We start from the raw sequence: 18,716 nt of genomic DNA on the forward strand, positions 1-18,716 counted from the left end.
TTCTGCACACCCCTCATTAGTACTCCACGTAGGACTAAAAAGCCCAGGCCCAATTCTTCCCACCTGTTAATTAGGCAGAGCAATTTCAAAACAAATGTGAGATGGCTTAAATTCAGCTAATACCACTATCCTTCCCAATGCTATTTTAATTTGGTATTTGGGGACAGTCTGTCCTAATTATTAGCTGGTGTCCACAGAACTTATAACCTAACAGTAACGGAATTTAACCTCATGCCAACCCCGAGTAGCCTTAAGATTCTCTTATGCTTTCTCCTGTATTGAGTAGCTTGAACGTTTTAGAAGGAGGTTGCTTCAATTTCTACTCAGGCAACAAAAGCATTAACAAGATGAATCTTTTGGAGTCTTAGAAATTATGGAAACCATCCACTTCATAACTCTTAGTTTAGGCCAATATCCCTGCATGGATCGGAGGATCCCATCATTGTTATAATTGCTGAAAATGCTGGCTAATACTACCTCCTTGTAACTCACTGTTCTTTAGTATCAGTTGCTCTTGGGAATCCTTGCATAGTAAAATAGACCAATTCCTTCCATTGTGAAAGCCCTCCCAACGTGTGATCTCCAAAGCCTTTTTCTTCATAGCAAGATGGTCAAGAGAGTTTGTATAACAGAGTAGTTTTACCTGTTCAGTACAATTGTTCCCATAAGGTGAAAAGTAACATTCATTTCATTTAGAAGAAAGGACACTGGGGCATTAAGATTCTGCTTGCAAATTAATGTCAACTTATGTTCTTATCCTTTTATCATTGAACATTTACATATGTAAGCAAGTTCCTGCTCCTTAACAAAAGGGGAACTAAAAAACTCAAGGATGTTTATTTTAGCAGATAAAAAGGAAAAAGATAAAACCAAAAGAATGTTAACAGGTGCCACAAGAGAGATCTTTATGTCAGTGGCAGACCATGGTCTTCCACAGGCGTCCTCGGTGGCTGTGGCTTCCCTGCCTGATGAAGGGGAGCCACGGCACCAAATGGCACAAGACAGACTCATGGACACGGACTGTAATGTGTAATAAAGCGAGTATTTACATTAAGCACAATACAGCAATTTATTTAGATGCTTAAAATGAATACAAAGGGAAATAAAGACCACAAAATTATACATACTACAACAGTGTGTCATATATTAGATGGTATAAATGAATACACCAGGTGGTGTTTAACTAAAGATAAAACTAAATATCCAAAATGCAGCACGCGTTGGTCTGCTGCGTCAACACAACACTTTCATACAGATCTAAAAGGTGTCAAAATTAGTAGCTGCAAAGTCAATTCTTGCATGTGATTTTAGCTTAAAAGATTTCAGAAAACGGGTCCTGAAATACCGGTTTTTGTTTGTCAGCAGTAATGTCAAGAATATTCAGAACAAGAAAAATTCTATAATACAAGAGAGTCCAGATATATATCTTACGTGGCTGGCCTCTGTTGCAAGATTGTACAAGGTTATGTGCAAAAACTAAGTCTGTTCAAAAGTCCATACTAGCGTCGTTTCAGGCTTTGCTAGGTAAACTAGATACAGCGTTTATTACACAGCAAGGGCAACACTAAAAAAAACCTATGATGGGTACACAGTAACAATATCATAAGCATCACTTGAATAGGTCTAAAAGACTGTACAAATATACAATTCAACTATTCAGAATGAATACATGAAAAAAACCAAACTTCCCCGAAGTCTACTGTACACGTCGCACTGGTAGCTTGTATGTTGGCCCTACGCTACCATGCGAATCAGAACACTTCTTAAGGACATCCAACCAAACATTTTACAGAGGGAAAGAAATGTTGAGAAGGCAGATAAAATAAACCTTTGCTTTTTCTCATGTGCATATGTGAGCCACCAGCTTACTGGTTTTTCACACTGAGTTACTGTGTCACAGCAAGTTCTGAAGCAAGATCACCTGGCACAGAAGTAACCATTGGGGTCGCAGCGGCCACAGGTCCGCAGAGCTTGAGGACCCAGCGCTCGGAAGGCCGTACCAGTTAAGAGTAGTTTTGCAGTCATACTCAAAGGAGAACTGAAGTCCAGGCTGCAGCACGTACAATGCCAGAGGCCCTGGCACCTAGGCCTGCTGGCTGCTCAGTTTAACTCCGGTTAAGCTGCCATGCATCGGCTCAGCCACGCCGTCAGCCATGCTCTCAAACTGCTCCCCATCCTCACTATCAATTGTGCTATTCTGCCACTCCACCTGTGGGTTGGATAAGCGCTCATCATTTTCAGATGCATTCTTCCACTGTGACTGGTCCTTGGACCAAAACCCTTCAACTTTTCCATAGGAACTATTCTTCCATTTCAACTGCTCTCTGTCACCTTGCATGGTAGCCTTTTTTTTGGCAGCTGGCTTACTGCTCCTTGCGTCTTCGCTCTGGGAAGACTCATCGGACCAGGTTCCTGGCTTCACTTCACACGTGTTGTCTTCCAAGTCTGACACCTGTTGGGAGCCAGGGACGCTCTCAGACGGAGAAGCACCGTCTTTCCACTCTACGACATCCTCTTGGTCGACCTCGCTATCAGAAGCTTCATGCATTAGTTTGCTTGGTTCCTCAGTCAAATGAAGAGTTTCAAATTTGGAACCCTCTCCCTCTTTTTGGTCTAGCTTCTCCTCAGACTCGAAAGCATCCTCAGAAATTACCTTCGGTATGTGCTCCTCTGGATTATCGTTAGAGATTTTAGGCTCAACTTCAAAAACAGGGTCAAAAGGGCTGCCACTTCCATTAGATTCTTCTTCCAAATTTTCAAAACTGTCTGAGGAACTGTCATCTTCCTTCCCAAGGTTGAGCTTCTTGTCAGCAGTTTTACTAGCATTGACTCTGGAATCCTTCTCATCATGATTTTCGAATAGCCACTCAGCATCAAAATCCATCTCGTGCTTCACTTTGTTTAATTCTTTCATGTTGAAGCCCAGCAACACACCAGGCTTGTACTTCTCACAGTCTCGGACACACTTCTTCCTCTTGTTACTGAAGTGGGAAGCAATGTCACTCTTCCACAGCCATAAACTGGCTGCCAGCTTCTCAATCTCTCTCCTGGTGGGATAGGGCTGCTTGTTGAAATACTTTGTTAGGAAGCTTTTCCTGGCTTCGTAGGAATCATCTTCGTGACCCTTGGGGTCTAATGCTAAAACAACAGGCTCCTCAGGCTTCTCTTCAAAGAAGCCAGGCGAGTCGCTATCATCTTCTAACTTTCGCTTTTTCAGCAAGGGAAATTCCATTTGCTCATAAGTGCGCTTCACAGGTGCCAGTCCTGGTGACTGATTGAGCCGAGACGGTGCATTCGTCTTATCCTGGCCGTTCTGGGTCTTTCCCACACCCCTGCAGTGAACCAGATGCAGAGTGATAGTTGAGGCGGTCATGTTGCTGGTATACACACCAAGGCAATGGATACACTTGTAGGTGAGCTTTTTCTCCACCGGATGAACTGTCTGAATAACTTGGTGCCTCTCTCGTAAGTGATGTGCAAGTGCATCAGATATGGGTCCTTTTAGGATTGAAAAGCAAAGAGGGCAAAGGGTTTTCCCGACATCTTTTTTATAGGGCACCGCAGCTTGAGGTGAACTTTTAACAGGGATATCTGCTTTTTCCTGAACTTTTGGCTGTGGCTTTGGGGGGATTGGAGGGTTGTTCTGGGCGTGGTAAGCAACAGATTCAGCTGGCGCATCCCTCAGGTTGTAAGTGGTCACAAGGAGATGGATGTTAGTGTGACTACCCTGTTGCAATGTCAAATCAAAACTCAAGGTAGAATCTGTTTTAGGTCCCATCTCCTCGTCAATGTGAACCATCCTCATGTGCGCTGCCATCTTCTCCACGTCATTGAATGTTGACCGGCAGTACGGACAAGACAGACCGTGAATTAACATGTGGTTGAGAAGGGTATCTGTGGGCAAGTAGCGATTACAGTAGAGGCATTTGCTAGTAAAATTGTGTATTTTCATAATGTAGTTGGCTACTGCCGGGACTTTCTCAGCTTTATGTTCTTTTTCGAAGTGCACACTGTAGACGTTTTCAGGAAAAAGCTCATTACAGATTGTACATATTTTCCACTTCTGGGTTGAGGAAGTATTGGCAGGGGGAGGGCCTGTGGCGGCAGCAGTAGGTTTGGAAGTGGACTGACCTAATACTCTGGATGCCTGTGGCTGGGGGAGGGAAGGCGACTTTAACTGGCCTGATGAGAGAGAAGAGGCATTGGCAGACTGCAGGGAGTATCTTGCTGGTGCCTGGGACCTCTGCTCCGACCCAAGCCCGTAAGCCCTCCCGTTTCCACTTGGAAGTAACTGCTTCACAGACTGAGACTGCTGAGGGACAGAAACGGGCGCGCTGCCACCCAGGCCCAGTCTCATCGACTGACCGACACCATAGCCCTGCCCCACAGATTTGACGCCATAATTGTTCTGCTGTAGGTGAACATTAGACATTATGTTGACTCCTGTAGAATTTAAGTTAGGCTTTGGTATTGAGAGTCGATTCACCATCTGCTGTGAAGGCAAAGATCGGACATTTCCAGAAGCAAGGGGACCAATTCTTGACTGGAGTCCCACGCCCTTCTTATCTTGAGGTTTGGGAGCAATCAGCATCAGAGGTTTGGATCGGGGAACCACCACATTTGTGTGCCCAATCATGGCAGTGACCTGGTAGCCTATGCGTTCATGGTCTTCGATGACATGTTGTACCAAAGCTTCGTAGGACTTTGGCATGAAAAGGCATCGCTTGCAGTGAATACTTCCCTCTTCCCGGGCATTCGAGCCTAGGGGCACAGCACCGTTGAGCGACTTTTCACCTGCCTTTGCTATGTAAGGTGCTGCCACATGCTGAAAATGTTCCCTGTAAATGTGCTTCCTAACTATTTCATAAAGAGGATCTCGGTAAGTGCACTTCTTACAGTAATAAACAGCTTGCTCTACACTGTCAGCCTGCTTAGGTTTAAGGCCATCATTTTTGCTTTTATCTTTGAAAGTGCTGAGGCTGCTACTTGGTGCGCTGACGTTTGGAGCATGGAATATTTTAATGTGTGTTTCCAAAGTCTTTTTGTCTGCATTGAAGGTACAGTAGGGGCAATTAAGGAGAATCCTGTTTTCAAAGTCTTCACTGTGGACATTCCGAAAGTGACTTTTGTAGGCAGAGAAGAATTTCGAGGAGAACGGACACGCGCTGCAGCAGAAGGGTTTTGTCCGGTAGTCCTAAAGAGAAGACGAGAGCTGGGGTCAGATGCCGCCAGACAGGCAGTGGCAGGTTCTAGGTTTTCATTCAGGCATTCTCTGTTCTTAACAGACCACTTACTTTGAGAACTTAAGCTCTCTAAAGCACTGATTTTTTTTTCTTTTGCAAAATAAATTCATGAAATATACTCAAGTGAGAAAGCTGTTTTAAATGAAATACTTTTGAATCCCACAGTATAAATAAAAAACTCAATTCTAAGTTCTTCCTCAGTGCTTAGAAAAGACCACAGTCCCATTTTCTGACTAGTTTTAGACAAACCAAAGACAAATGGCTTCAAGATACAACATTCTACAGTTAGAAACGATGAGAACAAACTATGTGCAATCACTTTCACTGTGATTCAGCATGGCTTCAGATTTTATATGGTAAAATTCATAGCCCACAGTTGCAGGACAATTAGGCAATAAAATATAAAGATACAGCTTTTATCCTTCCCATCATGGGAAAGTTTCCACACAAAAGGGCCCATCCTCAAAAATCTCAAACATTTTTTCCTATGACAGAAGTCTAGTATAGTATTCAGATTTCAGTGCTGATCCAAACACTGATTTGAAAAGTAGACTTTCTTCTACAAGTCATGCTATCCCTTCTTAACCAAGAGCAACTTTAACCTTTTCAAAGAAGTAATGAAGTTGGCAGCTTCTTTGACTCAAATTAAGAATTTAAATAATATCTTATAGACTGTGAGGAGCCCACAGTGCTACAAAAAGCCAGAAGCACTCTGCTCATTGTTACCACTCATGTTGTTGGCCTTTTTTGATGAGGACAGGGGAAAACACAAGATTGGCCAGAGATGACCTTTTCTCCCTGGAAATCTACTTTAGATACTGGTTTCCATCAAAATGAAATAGTGTGCTTTTCCTTAAATCTCAACCTTTCTTTAGTGTTTGGAATATAAGACTCTGGGATTCAAAAAATTGAGTAATGTGTCCCACTTGGAAGCTTTTTTATACTAAGACTGTGGTTAATACCATTTTCTGGGGAATTAGTATCAATCAAATTTCTGAGGAAAAATTTAAAAGTACTAACTCCCTGGCAAGTTCCAATAGATGAAGAGATCAATAATCCAGAATTATAATCCCTACTGAAATAGATAATGATGATAAAGTTTGAATCAACAGTCAGTTCTCCCTGCAGAATAGGAAATGCTACCCATTAACTTCCTCTATGTATGTCATAGCTTCACCTAACAATACTTGTTGGTATTCCTAGTGCTTTGCACTCAGTTTTTAACTCCAATTTGTAAAAGTTTAAGTCACACCTCTCTGTCACTGCTATCTTATAGAGCCACCAACCCCCGCCTCCCACAGAGGTGCGTGGCATCAACATAAATTAAAAAACTTGAAGAATGAGTCTGGTTCTCCCCATAAAACAAGGGTTGCAACACATAGAAAAATGATGGATAACCTAGATGAACAGAATGTTGAAGGTTTTAAAAACAGAAGTAGTCCTTTTTGGGGAGCAGGGGAGTGTTAGTATACAATGGGCTTCAGAATTTTTAAGTAACAACATTTCTAACTTTTAAACTTGAAGTTTTAGTCCAATGACCAAAAGACAAAGTTCCTCTTAGTTTTCCCTACCACTAAGAAAATGTGAAATACAGTCATGCATCACTTTATGAACAGGTATGTCCTGAAAAATACATCATTAAGGCATTTCGTCGTGTGAACACCCCAGACCTGATGGTACACGCAGCCTACCATACACCTGAGCTATATGGTACTTACAGCCTGTTGCTCCTCAGCAACAAAACCTGTACAAGTTACTGTAATGAATACTACAGACAATCGTAATAGAACGGTTAAGTATTGCGTATCTAAACCTAGAAAAGGTACAGGAAAAACATGGTATAAAAGATTTAAAAAATGGTATACCTATACATAGAGAACACTTACCATGAATGGAGGTTGCAGGACTGAAGTTGCTCTGGGTAACTCAGTAAATGAGTGGTGAGTAAATGTGAAGGCCTAGGACATTCCTATCTACTACTGTAGACCTTAAAAAACCACTATACATGTAGACTACACTAAATTCATGGAAAAAAAAAACTTAAAAAATTCATTTTTAAGGGAGGGAGGGAGGAAGAAGGGAGATAGAGGGAGAGAAACATCAATGCCTGGTTGCCTCCCACACACCCCTTACTGGGGACCTGGCCCACAACCCAGGAACGTGCCCTAGACTGGGAATTGAACCTGCAATCCCATGATTTGCTGGCCAGCACTCAAGCCACAGAGCCACACCAGCTGGGGCATCGTTTAATAAATTAATCTTAACTTACTATACCTTTCACTTTATAAATTGTTTTTAAGATGCTTTGACTTTTTATAATAACCACTGAAAGCATAAACACATTGTATAGCTATATTAAAAAATTTTTTTCTTTATATACTTGTTCTATAAGCTTTTCTATTAAAAACACTTTAAAAAAAACTTTTTTGGTTAAAAGCTCAGACACATTCAATTAGCCTAGACCTACACAGGGTTGAAATCATCAATATCACTGTCTTTCACCTCCAAATCTTGTTGCATCAGAAGGTCTGGTCTTCCGATGCCTGGGGCTGTCTTGTCAGCTCTGAGGGCATGACACTTTCTTCTGGCACTCCTCCTGATGAAGGACTGGAGGCTCTTCAGGAGGAGGTTTCACTCTTTCCAGACCTTGGTAATTTTCCTTGGTTTGTTTTTTTCATTAGACTTGCTGGTTAGCAGATACTGCACCATGAACATTCCTATTATGAGAACCTTTCTGTGTTGGGGTCCATGTTCTCAAACTTTTTAAGGAGCTTATTCAAGTCTGCACAAGTTTTGCTAAACCTTTCACTGTGAAGTTTATTGGGAGTTCTTTTTCAGTTTCATTTTCTCTTGTCTTTTTTTCAGCTGTGTGGTCCTGTTTCAGTTCGAATGGCTCCTCATTAGCTCCTCAGGAGCCACCTGTAGGAGCCACCTGTAGGAGCCCCTCTGGGTCATCTCGATCCAGACCCAGGTTAAGGTTGGCTGCCATCCTAACCAAAGCCTGCTTGATTTTTGCAACCTCTTCATCCTTGGCAAATCCTTTTAAGTCATGGACAAACCTCTTGAGTGTCTTCTTCCAGATGCCTTACACGCACTGCTAGGTGACTTCACCCTAAGCTAGGGTGTTTTCACAAAGTCATAGATATTATAATCCTTCTATAATTTCATTAGTGTCTTCTCAGACTTTTTCTTGTTGCAACAATAGCCTGGGCAAAGGTCAAGGCTTTAAAAACTGCTGTAACTTCTTGATTCACTGGCTGGATCAAAGAGGTGGTGTTTGGATGGAGAAATACTACTATGGTACTGGGGTGAAGATCACCAATAAAAGAAGGATGTTCAGGAGCATTACCAACAATAAAATGTTGAAAGACATGTCATTCTCCAAACAGTACTTCTCCATTTTGCTGCAGTAGCAATTCAGGGGGGCATCTTGGGTGAGGAGGTGGGTCATCTGTGACCCATTTTCCTGCAGTGCACTGGCACTATGTGCTTGCTGATACGGGTGAAGGCCCTGGGGTTCTCACTGTGCCATCAGAGGTTCCATTTGTAGCCTATAGTACTGCCCCCCAAGCAAGACTCTTATCCTGTCCTTAGAAGCCTTGAAACCTGATACTGATTGGCCTTATGGATTAAAGTCCTTCCAGTCATCCTTTTCCAGGGTGGGGAGGTTTCATCCACATAGAATATTTGTACTGGCAAGTCATTTTCCTCTACAATCAGCTAACCTAGAGTCTCCAAAAATTCTTCAGCTGCCCTCACATCTGTACTAGCAGACTTACCACTCACTTTCACATTCTGTAATGAATAATGATTCATTCTTGAATCCTTTAAACCACCCAGAGCTTGCAGTACATGCAACATCGTAGTTGGGTCTAGTGTTTTCTTTCAGCATCACAAACATTTTGCCTTGGCCGTGACTGTCAAGGTGTGGAGAGATACAGGCTTCTGTGTCTGGCTTTCAATCCAGGTCATTATAAATTTCTCCACACCTGATATAGGCCCTTCACAAAATCTTTGTTAATCTCGTTGCCTTTAATGAAGCAGTTTCTTCAACAGCTTCTGTCACTTTGTTCTTATTCTTCAAGACTATAGCTATGGTGGAATGGGACCTGCCTGACTGCTGAGCAATAACCACCACTGGTTTTCCAGCTCTGTAGTCCTTAATCACTCTAATTTCATTTCCAGGTCAATATCTTGACATGGCTTCTCACTGTCAACATTAGCAGTGGATTTGGTTGCTCAGGGGTCAATGATGAACAAAATAAACAAGATTAAATCAAGCACAAGAATAATAATGCAACTGAAACGTGGTAAATAGATGAACGAAGCCGTTTTTGGCATAACAAAACATACAGTTTTACAGCAAACTTTAAAAAAAATGTTAAGTAGAAAGAATATATTCTCAAATAACAATGAAGAAGTAGAAGAGTAAACATAAACCAGTAACAATTTATTATCATTATCAGATCCTATGTACCCTACGTAACAGTGTTATACTTCTGTATGATCAGCAGCAGTCTGTGTATACCAGCATCACCACTAACATGTGAGCAATGCGTCACACTCCTATCTGACAACTTCAACATCACTAGGCAACAGGTATTTTTCAGTTCTGTCATCATCTTAACGGGATCACCACTGTTCAGTCCATTACTGACAAAAATGTCATTATGGGGCACATGACTGGAATCATTTTGACATCTCCCACTTTAGGTCCCCTACAAATAATTCATCACTATGGAAGGTCTACAGCTGAAAGATGTATACCTGTGCCACTTACCTGATTTTTTGTAAGTGAAGGGTCCCACAGTCCTACATCCTCCCATGTAGTGTTTTTCAAATAAAAGTCATTAGGTTCAAACTGTTTAAAATCCTAGAAAACAGTGAAAGAAGTTTACAAAAACATAGTGGTATCAACTCTACCTCAATCTTATTTTATACATCCTTTCTCTTAACTAGGGTTGGAGTGATATACTGGAAAGTTAACCCGGCTGAGAACTAAACCAGGAGTCACAAAGCTCTTAGGAAATACAAAAGGCATATGGAAGTTGTACTGAACATTTTATCACCTCAACATTCCCCTAATGGTCTGACAGGTTTCCAAGAAAAATGCTAAAATTCTCATTAAAAAAAAATTTAGCCAAATTTTAATACCAAAGTACCCTTCATTAGAGTATTGTAACTTCTCAGTGGTAGTATTAGAATGGAGTGTAATGTTCACTATAGTGCTACAGATGTGATACTCTTGATATTGGGGGTGGGGTAGGGAAGACTGGATGGGGAAGAAAACTCAAAAGATTTCTGAACCCTAAAAGGATGAAAGGAAGATTTTCAAAGGCAATAGTTAAATTTTATACTCTTATGTAAAAATTTAATGGCCTGCTTCCCCCAGGCTAGGAAGATAAAAAGTATTAGGGTATAATTCCCCTTGGCCCTAAGAGGTTCACAATCCAGTGTGGGAAAATCAAGTACATATAAATTCCAGGACATGTAATTGGTGTTAATAATGGGAGGAGAAAAAAATCAAATGCAGGATAGAAAAGGTACCTGAGTATTTTCACTATTTGTTCTCAGGAAGATGACCCCACTAAGTGTGATGTGAACGGACTGTCATCAGGCAGATCTACCTGAACTCGAGGGGTGGGAAAGGAAGTGACCTCCTGTGCTGGGGACAACATAACTAGAGCAGCTTTAGTCTCCACGACAAATCCCTAGACTGTTGGTGGGAATCAGGAAAAGAAAACCTGTTGAATAAAGGAAATTGCTTTTTTATTTTCAATTCCATCCAAACACTTACTGAGTGCTTACTCTGTACCTAGCACTGTGCTAGGTGCTGGGGATACATGGATGGACAAGGTAGTCCTGGTCCCTGACCAGCTGGAACTTAAAGCCTAGAGGGGAAAATGTCTTCAAACATTTCTTTTCAATCAGAGGCTTTGCTGACCAACTAACTGTAAGACCTGGAGCAACGAGATCTGGAAAAGGAGGAACCAATGCACTGGCTATCCCACAGGGGTGTTACACATAAAGTTCACAGAATAAAAGGCTAGAAAAACAGTTTGTAAAGTCCAAACTGCTACACAAAGGGAAGACAATAGTCTATGATGGGTCAAAAGGGCTAACAAATGCTCACATCCTATAGAGAGAGACAACAAAAGCACCCAAACCACCAAGCCTCAACAATCAGAAGGTCAACCAGAACACTCAGGTGTATCAGAATGGGAGCAGGCTCTGGAGTCCCAAAGACAGACCCTGCCTGCCGCAGGACTGACTGTGAGGTGGACCTGTTTCCTTACAGCTTCTTCATTTGTAAACTGGAGATAAGATTTCTACATCCCTCTAGGGGTTGTTTTAAGGATTTGAATTAGAGACAATTTTAAAGCACCTAGTGAAATGTCTGACATGTGTATGCTCTCAATGATAACTGCTTTTGCCTCAGGATGCAAAGATGAAAAGCCCATTTTAGTGAGAAGGGAGTAAGTTAGGCTAACTGAGAAAGCTCTGGTGAAGCTAAAGCTGAGGTTCAAAATCAGAATCATACCTAAGTTCACCATCCTGGCCGCTGACACAAAGTAATGGATCAGAAGCTGAGTCATGTTAAAATTAAAAAATGGCATGCTACTTACTTCTATGTGTTCTTTACAGTATTCCAACCCAATGTCACTAAGTATTTTTTTCACAGTTTTCCGGGCTTTTCTTAAACTGCCAAGATTGTTGACAGGAAGTTGGAACATAGTTTCTATTGGAAAAAAAAATTTAAGTCAAGTCAAAAACATGTACAACTTGTAATATTTACTAATTCCACTGATGGTAGGATCAAAAACCCTGGCCCAGTCTGACGACAAAAAAAAAAAAAAAAAAAGCAGGCAGGCAAAGTAAGTGCTCTGATTTTTTCTATTGTTAAGACACTTTTTCGTTGTAGATTAACTATGAGTCTAACCTGGCACAATTCTGATTAAACTTTTGGTGATGGACTTCCAAAGGTGAGAATTAGGTTAATAATACCAATGGATTATTTTAAAACCAAGTGTGAGTGCCTTTTCCCCTTGTGATGTTGAACCTCTGAAAATAGAAAATGCTCACCATTTCAGCATCATTACCACATAATTTTGAGTAATTTTGAGTGCCGGGGAAAAAAGCTGTTGTTGTCTAGGAACTGTCCTATGGTATTCTGAAAGAAACATTCTTAAAAGTTTCTGCATACTACTTGAACAAAAGACACTAATAATTGTGTATAACTTGCCTCTCAGCCAGAACCATCTGTACCTGGACAGAAGCACTCAGTTGTAGTCATGGAGTGAAAGCCGAGATGGGGAAAAGCTGGGCACTCAGCACCAGAGCAAATAACGGTAACGGTTGTATGACTTAGGGGAAGCCTACATGTGTGTGAGGGGATTGAAAAATTATTTAAATGACATAACATCAAAAGAAAATTTAGATCCACTCCCCCAAGTTCCTTAAAAACAAAGGTTAAGATAATAAAATCAATACAACTTGGGTGGTTGAGAATATCTTCCAATGAGATAATAAATGTTTCTTTATAAAATACAGTAACAATTTATCATCAATTTAGTAATATGAATCAATATTCTAGGACAAAGTAGTTCTAAAAACCAAAAACAAAGGCAAAAAACCCCACAAAAGCATGAAAAATTAAAAAACATGCAAACCTGCTTTTCTAATATAGGCTGTTATTCTATAACACTACCATTTGTAAACCACAATCATAAAGTCAACTAATCCAAATGTTATATCATGTTACATTTATTAAACTATGAAAAATGAAACAAACAAAAAGGGTGAAGACTACCAGAACAGTAACTCCTAGAAATTCAGAACCTTGTAAGTTACCAGAACTTAAAATCCCAAAATATTCTATATGAAGAACCAAAATTGAGGCCAGAAGAGAAATGTTATTTCACTGAGAAAAACTTATCAGCTATCTCACTTTCAAGATGGAACCCCTACTACTTATGAGCATGACTATGGTATTTTCAGCACTCTCTGCCATCCAATAATTTGTATAACACTTAGCTAAGAGCAGACTTAGAAGTCACTTCTGATACAATTTAATGTGCATTCAAGGCCAAATCTCTACCTTATGGAAATCTGATTGCTAAAGAGACATCTTGTTTTTCTAGTCATTTCATAAAGTCTGCGGGCCAAAAGCCAGCAGTTCTTTCTGAACTTCCCAAATTAATTCTACTTCACTTTGGAGCAGAGACATGCCCAGCAGGTAGCCATGGCTGGTTTTCTCTACTTCCTGGATAAGCAGCTCAGTATCTCAGCAAAACAAATACACAAATATTTGGACATGTTGCCATCCCTGTCAAACTGTAGCTCAGGATAAAGGAAAACCCACTCTCCAATGGATGACACCAGGCATTCTGAGTGCCCACCCACAGCTAACAAAGAAGTTTGAAGACATCCAAAAGCAGCACCTCACTGCAAGGTAGGTATCCAACTTATCCACCTACCTTTGTTATGAGAATGTGGTATGTTCATAAGGATGCTTTGTTACAAACAACTTACAAAGAGTGACATATCTGCCAGAGTAAGACTCAAGTTTACTTACTTGGGCCGAATTAAATAGGCTTATAAATAAAATAGTGACGCTATGTATGGGAAAATGCTGCACAAAAATGGTCCTTTGTTCTATGATTAGTAACTAGGAGGAACCCAAGTTAAGAGTTTACACGGAAAGATATAGAATATTCTGAGTTAAGATTATAATTGTCTTCATGACATTTCTAATAATCTTGGGAATTCTATCATCTGCCCCTTTCCCCAGATGGGTGTGTCTTCTATGTATTTGCTCACAGAGTCCATTTTCCAAGGCTTTGTTCATTTGGAGGTAGAATAACACATTCATGTATGTTAGCATTCTCAAAATAATTTACAAAGATTCTTCTGTTGCCTCCCCCCCCTTCCTTTTCCTTAAAATTAAACACTTTTTGCCCTGGCTGGTGTGATTCAGTTGATTGGGCGTTGTCCTACGGACTGAAGGTTATGGGTCTGGTCCCCAGTCAGGGTGCATGTAAGAGGCCAATGATTGATGTTTCTCTCCCTCTTCCCTGGCCCAACCCCCCTGCCCATGAATCCAGAAAAGAAGAAAATAATTAAAAGTATTATACACCTTCCTGAGTCTATAGAACAGGTACACAGCACAGGAATACAAGCAGTTAGAAGGCTTTCCCCTACTCCTCTGGCCATGCAGCCCCCCTTCTCAGAAGGGGGCCACCATTACCATTTCTTGTGTATACACCCCAGGCTTTTCTATGTCTGTAACCAGCCAAAGGTTCCTGAAAGCAAGCATCCAACGAACATTAGTTATTAGTTAATGTTGATTTCTATGGATGATAAGGACATAAGGGCCTAATATGTATTTTCCTAGCCCCCTGCTTGCTGTTAAGAGACATCTTCAAATCAACAGCTGGCTCCCAGTTTTGTTAATGTCATCTATTTGATTTCTTGTTTAAATACTTTTATAAGAATTACCCCCAGCCTCCTCCCTACCCCTCAAAAGCCCTTTGAATTAAGAAAAATCTAAACAAGGTGCTCATACCTAGTGATTCAAGGGTAGGAACAAAGTAAATTAGAAATTCACTGCCTAAGATTAAGGGCAGTTTCTTCTCTTTTGAATAGAGAGAGCTAAAAACAGTATTTACAGTCAGTACTCTTAGGGAGAAAGCCATCTTACAATATTGTCAAAAACTTGTGTAGAGGTGGGCTTATATTCCTGTAGACTCGTGCCCAGTAGCTTGATAATCCTTTCTCTTGAGCCACCTTATCAGAATAACCATTTTCCCCAATGTTGGCATCTCTATCACAATACCAAGAAGCACTCCCTTTAGCCAAACCATAAACCTCTCAGATCATGGCATAAAAAGGGAAAACTATCCAATTTAATGGAATGGTACCATTGTTCATCCTTTTCAGAGCACCTACACTTTGCCAGTCAATGTACTAGGAATAGAGAGATTAATAGGACACAATTTTTACCCTCCAACAGTCTATCAATTCTAGGGGATGAATTGAGAGCACACAGTGGTCATGAGGTTGTTGGAACAGAGATTGTTTCACCTGCCCAACTTCCCTTTGGTACCACTCCTGCTACTTCTTATATACAGTCACTTAGGCCCTTTGTGGAGCTCAATTGTACATGACTCAGGTCGACCAAACAGGGTAGTCTGTCTCTGTAGACACTGATTAGTACACAGTTGGACATGTGCCTGAAACAAGGCTGACAGTGATACTGAAAAGCAGAGTCAGGACCTGCCACTACACAAAGGAAGAGGAGGCAGGGGAAGATTCCTACTGGCACTGCTTAAGGTCTTCAATCTACTTGGTGCCTGAAAGCCAGTCCCACCATCCCAACTTTTCGAAACAAGACAAACACTTAATTTTTGCTTAAGCTTTGGTTCATATTATTTGTAACCAAAAGTCTTGGTAATGCTAAAGTGGGACACAGAAAGTGAGTAAAAGAGAGAAGATGGGGAAATTTCATGCAAAATAATTATATTTGTGAACTGGGTCTAAAAGCAGACTAGGAGTTTGCCAAGATGTAGTTATTCTAAAGGATGCTTTGACCCCTGGTTTCATTAATCTAAAACACCACACAGGAAAACATTTTTAAATTCTAAGAATTGGGGGCAAGCTCAATAACCTATTAATAGCAGAAGGTAACATTTACAGGTGTTTTATTGGCAATTGAAGGTAAGAAGCTTTTGTGTAAGCATGTTAACACCTGATGAACAAGACTTAAATTTATTTTCAGAATAACTTAATTTTATTGTTGAATGAATAACCGAGTCACACTCAAATAACCCTTAACTCCATCTACCAAGAGGGTAAATAAAGGCAGACAAAGCCTGTCTCATGAGGAATATTCACAGGCTGATTCTTTGTAGAAGGATGATGATACATCAGTGATTGTGGACTTAAGCAAAGGTCATTAACTGGGGAACATAATTATAATCACTTATGAAAACATAGCTCTGCCAAAGGCTTGGATCTAGGCAGGTGCACTCAGGAGCTGCTGGGTCCGGAAGATGAAGGGAACCCCAACATATCGTACATTAGTCTAGCAGGCTCAAGGCAAGGCCTGAAGGACCTGTCACACAGAATCAGTGGGGCTGGTCCCTGTATGGTAGTCCCTCCTCAAGGCTGCTGGATCAAAGACGACATAATTTAGTCCGTTTTTAAGGGTGGCGGGGAGGAGAAAAAGCACATATAACTGTGCCATTAGAAAGTAATAAGACAAAACAAAACCCCCCATAAAACCTAACCATAAACCTTTGACCAGGCACAGATAATCAAGCCAGAAGGAAAAAAAGCCTCCAAATTAAACCTCTCCAGGCTGTATTTTAAGCTACTACAAGTGTGGATCTAGCATGGCATTTTCCAGTATATAATTTTTCATATTTTTATTCATTCTTATGTGATGTTTCCCAAATTTCTAACAGAATCCATGTTAATTTAACATGCCAGAAAATACAGAGGTGAGTATGATTGTGTGTTCTAGTTTCCATCACCTGCTGGTATAATTCTACTTGGATGGGCAAAAGCACCGTATTTTTAGGACTGTAAGATGCACCTAGGCTTCAGGGTAAAATGCGGGGGTGGGGGTGGGTGGTGGTGGTGGTGGTGGTAAAATAGTTAATAACTTGTGACCCTGCTCTGCCGCCCCCCACAGTGAGCCAGGTAAGCTACATTCGGACTGTAAGACCCACACTGTCCCCCCAAATTGGGGGGTGCATCTTATAGTCCAAAAAATACAGTAGGTTTACAATAATAAGAGAATGAAGTTTGTTTCTCATACTCACAACTATAAAACTTCTCTTCTCCATCCCTGTACCTGGGAAATGAAATTTGAACGTTTTTACCTGAGTGACTAACGCGTCAGTTATACTAGTAAATGAAACTCGACAATTATCATAAGGAAAACATTCTAACACTGGACTGAGATGGTTACATTTCTTCCAGGTAACACCTAAATGTAAACTGCTTAGTATAAACTAGTGATTTTTAACCCTGCCCACCCTCCAAAGGGGTGAAACCCTTGTCTCTAAAGAAATCTTAGTTGAAACATAAAAAAGACAAAAAGTAGTGGAGGGGCTGGTGTTGAAATGAAGAAAGGAAGAAAGAGTTCTCTGTCTCCAAATAGCTCCTTTAAAAAGTTACTTGTCTAAACTAAGCTTATAACGCAAATGTATGCCAAGGTGGCTGTCTACTGAAATGTAAAAATCTAGACCTAACTGGGCAATCAACCAAAGCAGGAAGTTTGATGGCTGTAACAGAACTCCTATAGTTAGGTAAAGGTATCCTGTAAACATTAGTCTGCTCAGAACATGGTTATAGGAAGCCCAGAGTAAGCCTAAGGATTAGAACATAGTTTATACTTTGATGTTGCCTTTTAAACATTTTTACAGTAAAGCTGTAAAGACAAATACAGTTTCCCTAGAAATATCTTTTACCTGGGGGAGGAGGAAAACAACAAAGACTGGGATTGATGTAATTACTAGTAAAGAAAAGGTCTGCTATATATTTGCTAAGTTAATAAAAATTAGAAAGACATTCAAGCTACTGTAATATAAACAATTTCAGTTTTGGTATCATCATCAGCCCAAACTGACATTTAAGAAATCCAGACCCTTGATACTTAACTAAAAACTAAGTATAGTTAGTTGATTCTTGCACAACATGGGGGTTAAGGGGCATCTGACCCCCGTGCAATTGAAAACCAAAGAATAACTTTTGACTCCTCCAAAACTTTACTACTGTTGACTGGAAAGCTTACTGATAACATAAATCGTTGATTAGCACGTATTTTGTATGTTAATATGTATTATATAGTCTTATAATAAAATATCTGCATATAAGTGTGGGCCCACAGTCAACTGTACTCTGTCTATAACAAACAACCTTATAATCCACACTGGGGCTTAAGATATTTGAAGTTTCTTTAAGCAACTAAAATTGTTAAGTCATGTAAGCCATGCTATTTTCTAAAAAGCTAGGCATTTTAAGAAGATTCTCATGAAGAGAATCTAAGCATCAGTTACTTCACTGCTACCCATGACACTTAGACAAATTTTATGTCTCTATGTTAACATTTAGGACCTGGTTAAGGTAAGTACTATTTAGGCAGGAAGAAAAGATCATTCCCATATTCATGAACCCTCTTTTCCTTCTTTCTTCTCAGCAATATATTAATATCTGTCAACACCATTCATTGAGTAAAACTGTGGTCATCATAAAAACACTTTCTAAGCAATACTCGCTTACTTTTCCTGACTATTCTGGGATCTGAAGAGAACACAGACACCTCATTTGCTTTTGAGGGTATCACTAAGTCCTAAACTTAAATTGAACCTGTTGTGAAAAGGTCTATATACTGATATTTGTATTTTAAAAAATGAACCTTGTACAGCCATGCTGGCACAACCCTCCAGTAAGTAAGCACACCCAGAC

General features: G+C 40.4%; 1 protein-coding gene across 4 annotated transcripts in view; it reads right to left on the reverse strand.

Moving 5' to 3' along the window:
- Window positions 1–1,050: 1,050 nt before the first annotated feature.
- ADNP (activity dependent neuroprotector homeobox) overlaps window positions 1,051–18,716 on the reverse strand; it is a 31,789-nt gene continuing 14,123 nt past the window's right edge. For 3 of the 4 annotated variants that reach the window (XM_037167371.2, XM_037167381.2, XM_037167390.2), the window contains 3 exons: window positions 11,870–11,982; window positions 10,024–10,116; window positions 1,051–5,194 (listed from right to left, as the gene is read on the reverse strand). In XM_037167371.2, coding sequence (XP_037023266.2) covers window positions 2,084–5,194; window positions 10,024–10,116; window positions 11,870–11,982 — 3,317 coding nt within the window. In that variant the 3' untranslated portion in view covers window positions 1,051–2,083. The other variant, XM_037167399.2, reaches the window with a different exon arrangement.

This window comes from Artibeus jamaicensis, unplaced genomic scaffold (genome assembly GCF_021234435.1).
Source record: "Artibeus jamaicensis isolate MK-2021 breed Jamaican fruit bat unplaced genomic scaffold, CSHL_Jam_final contig_685, whole genome shotgun sequence".
Taxonomy (NCBI): domain Eukaryota; kingdom Metazoa; phylum Chordata; class Mammalia; order Chiroptera; family Phyllostomidae; genus Artibeus; species Artibeus jamaicensis.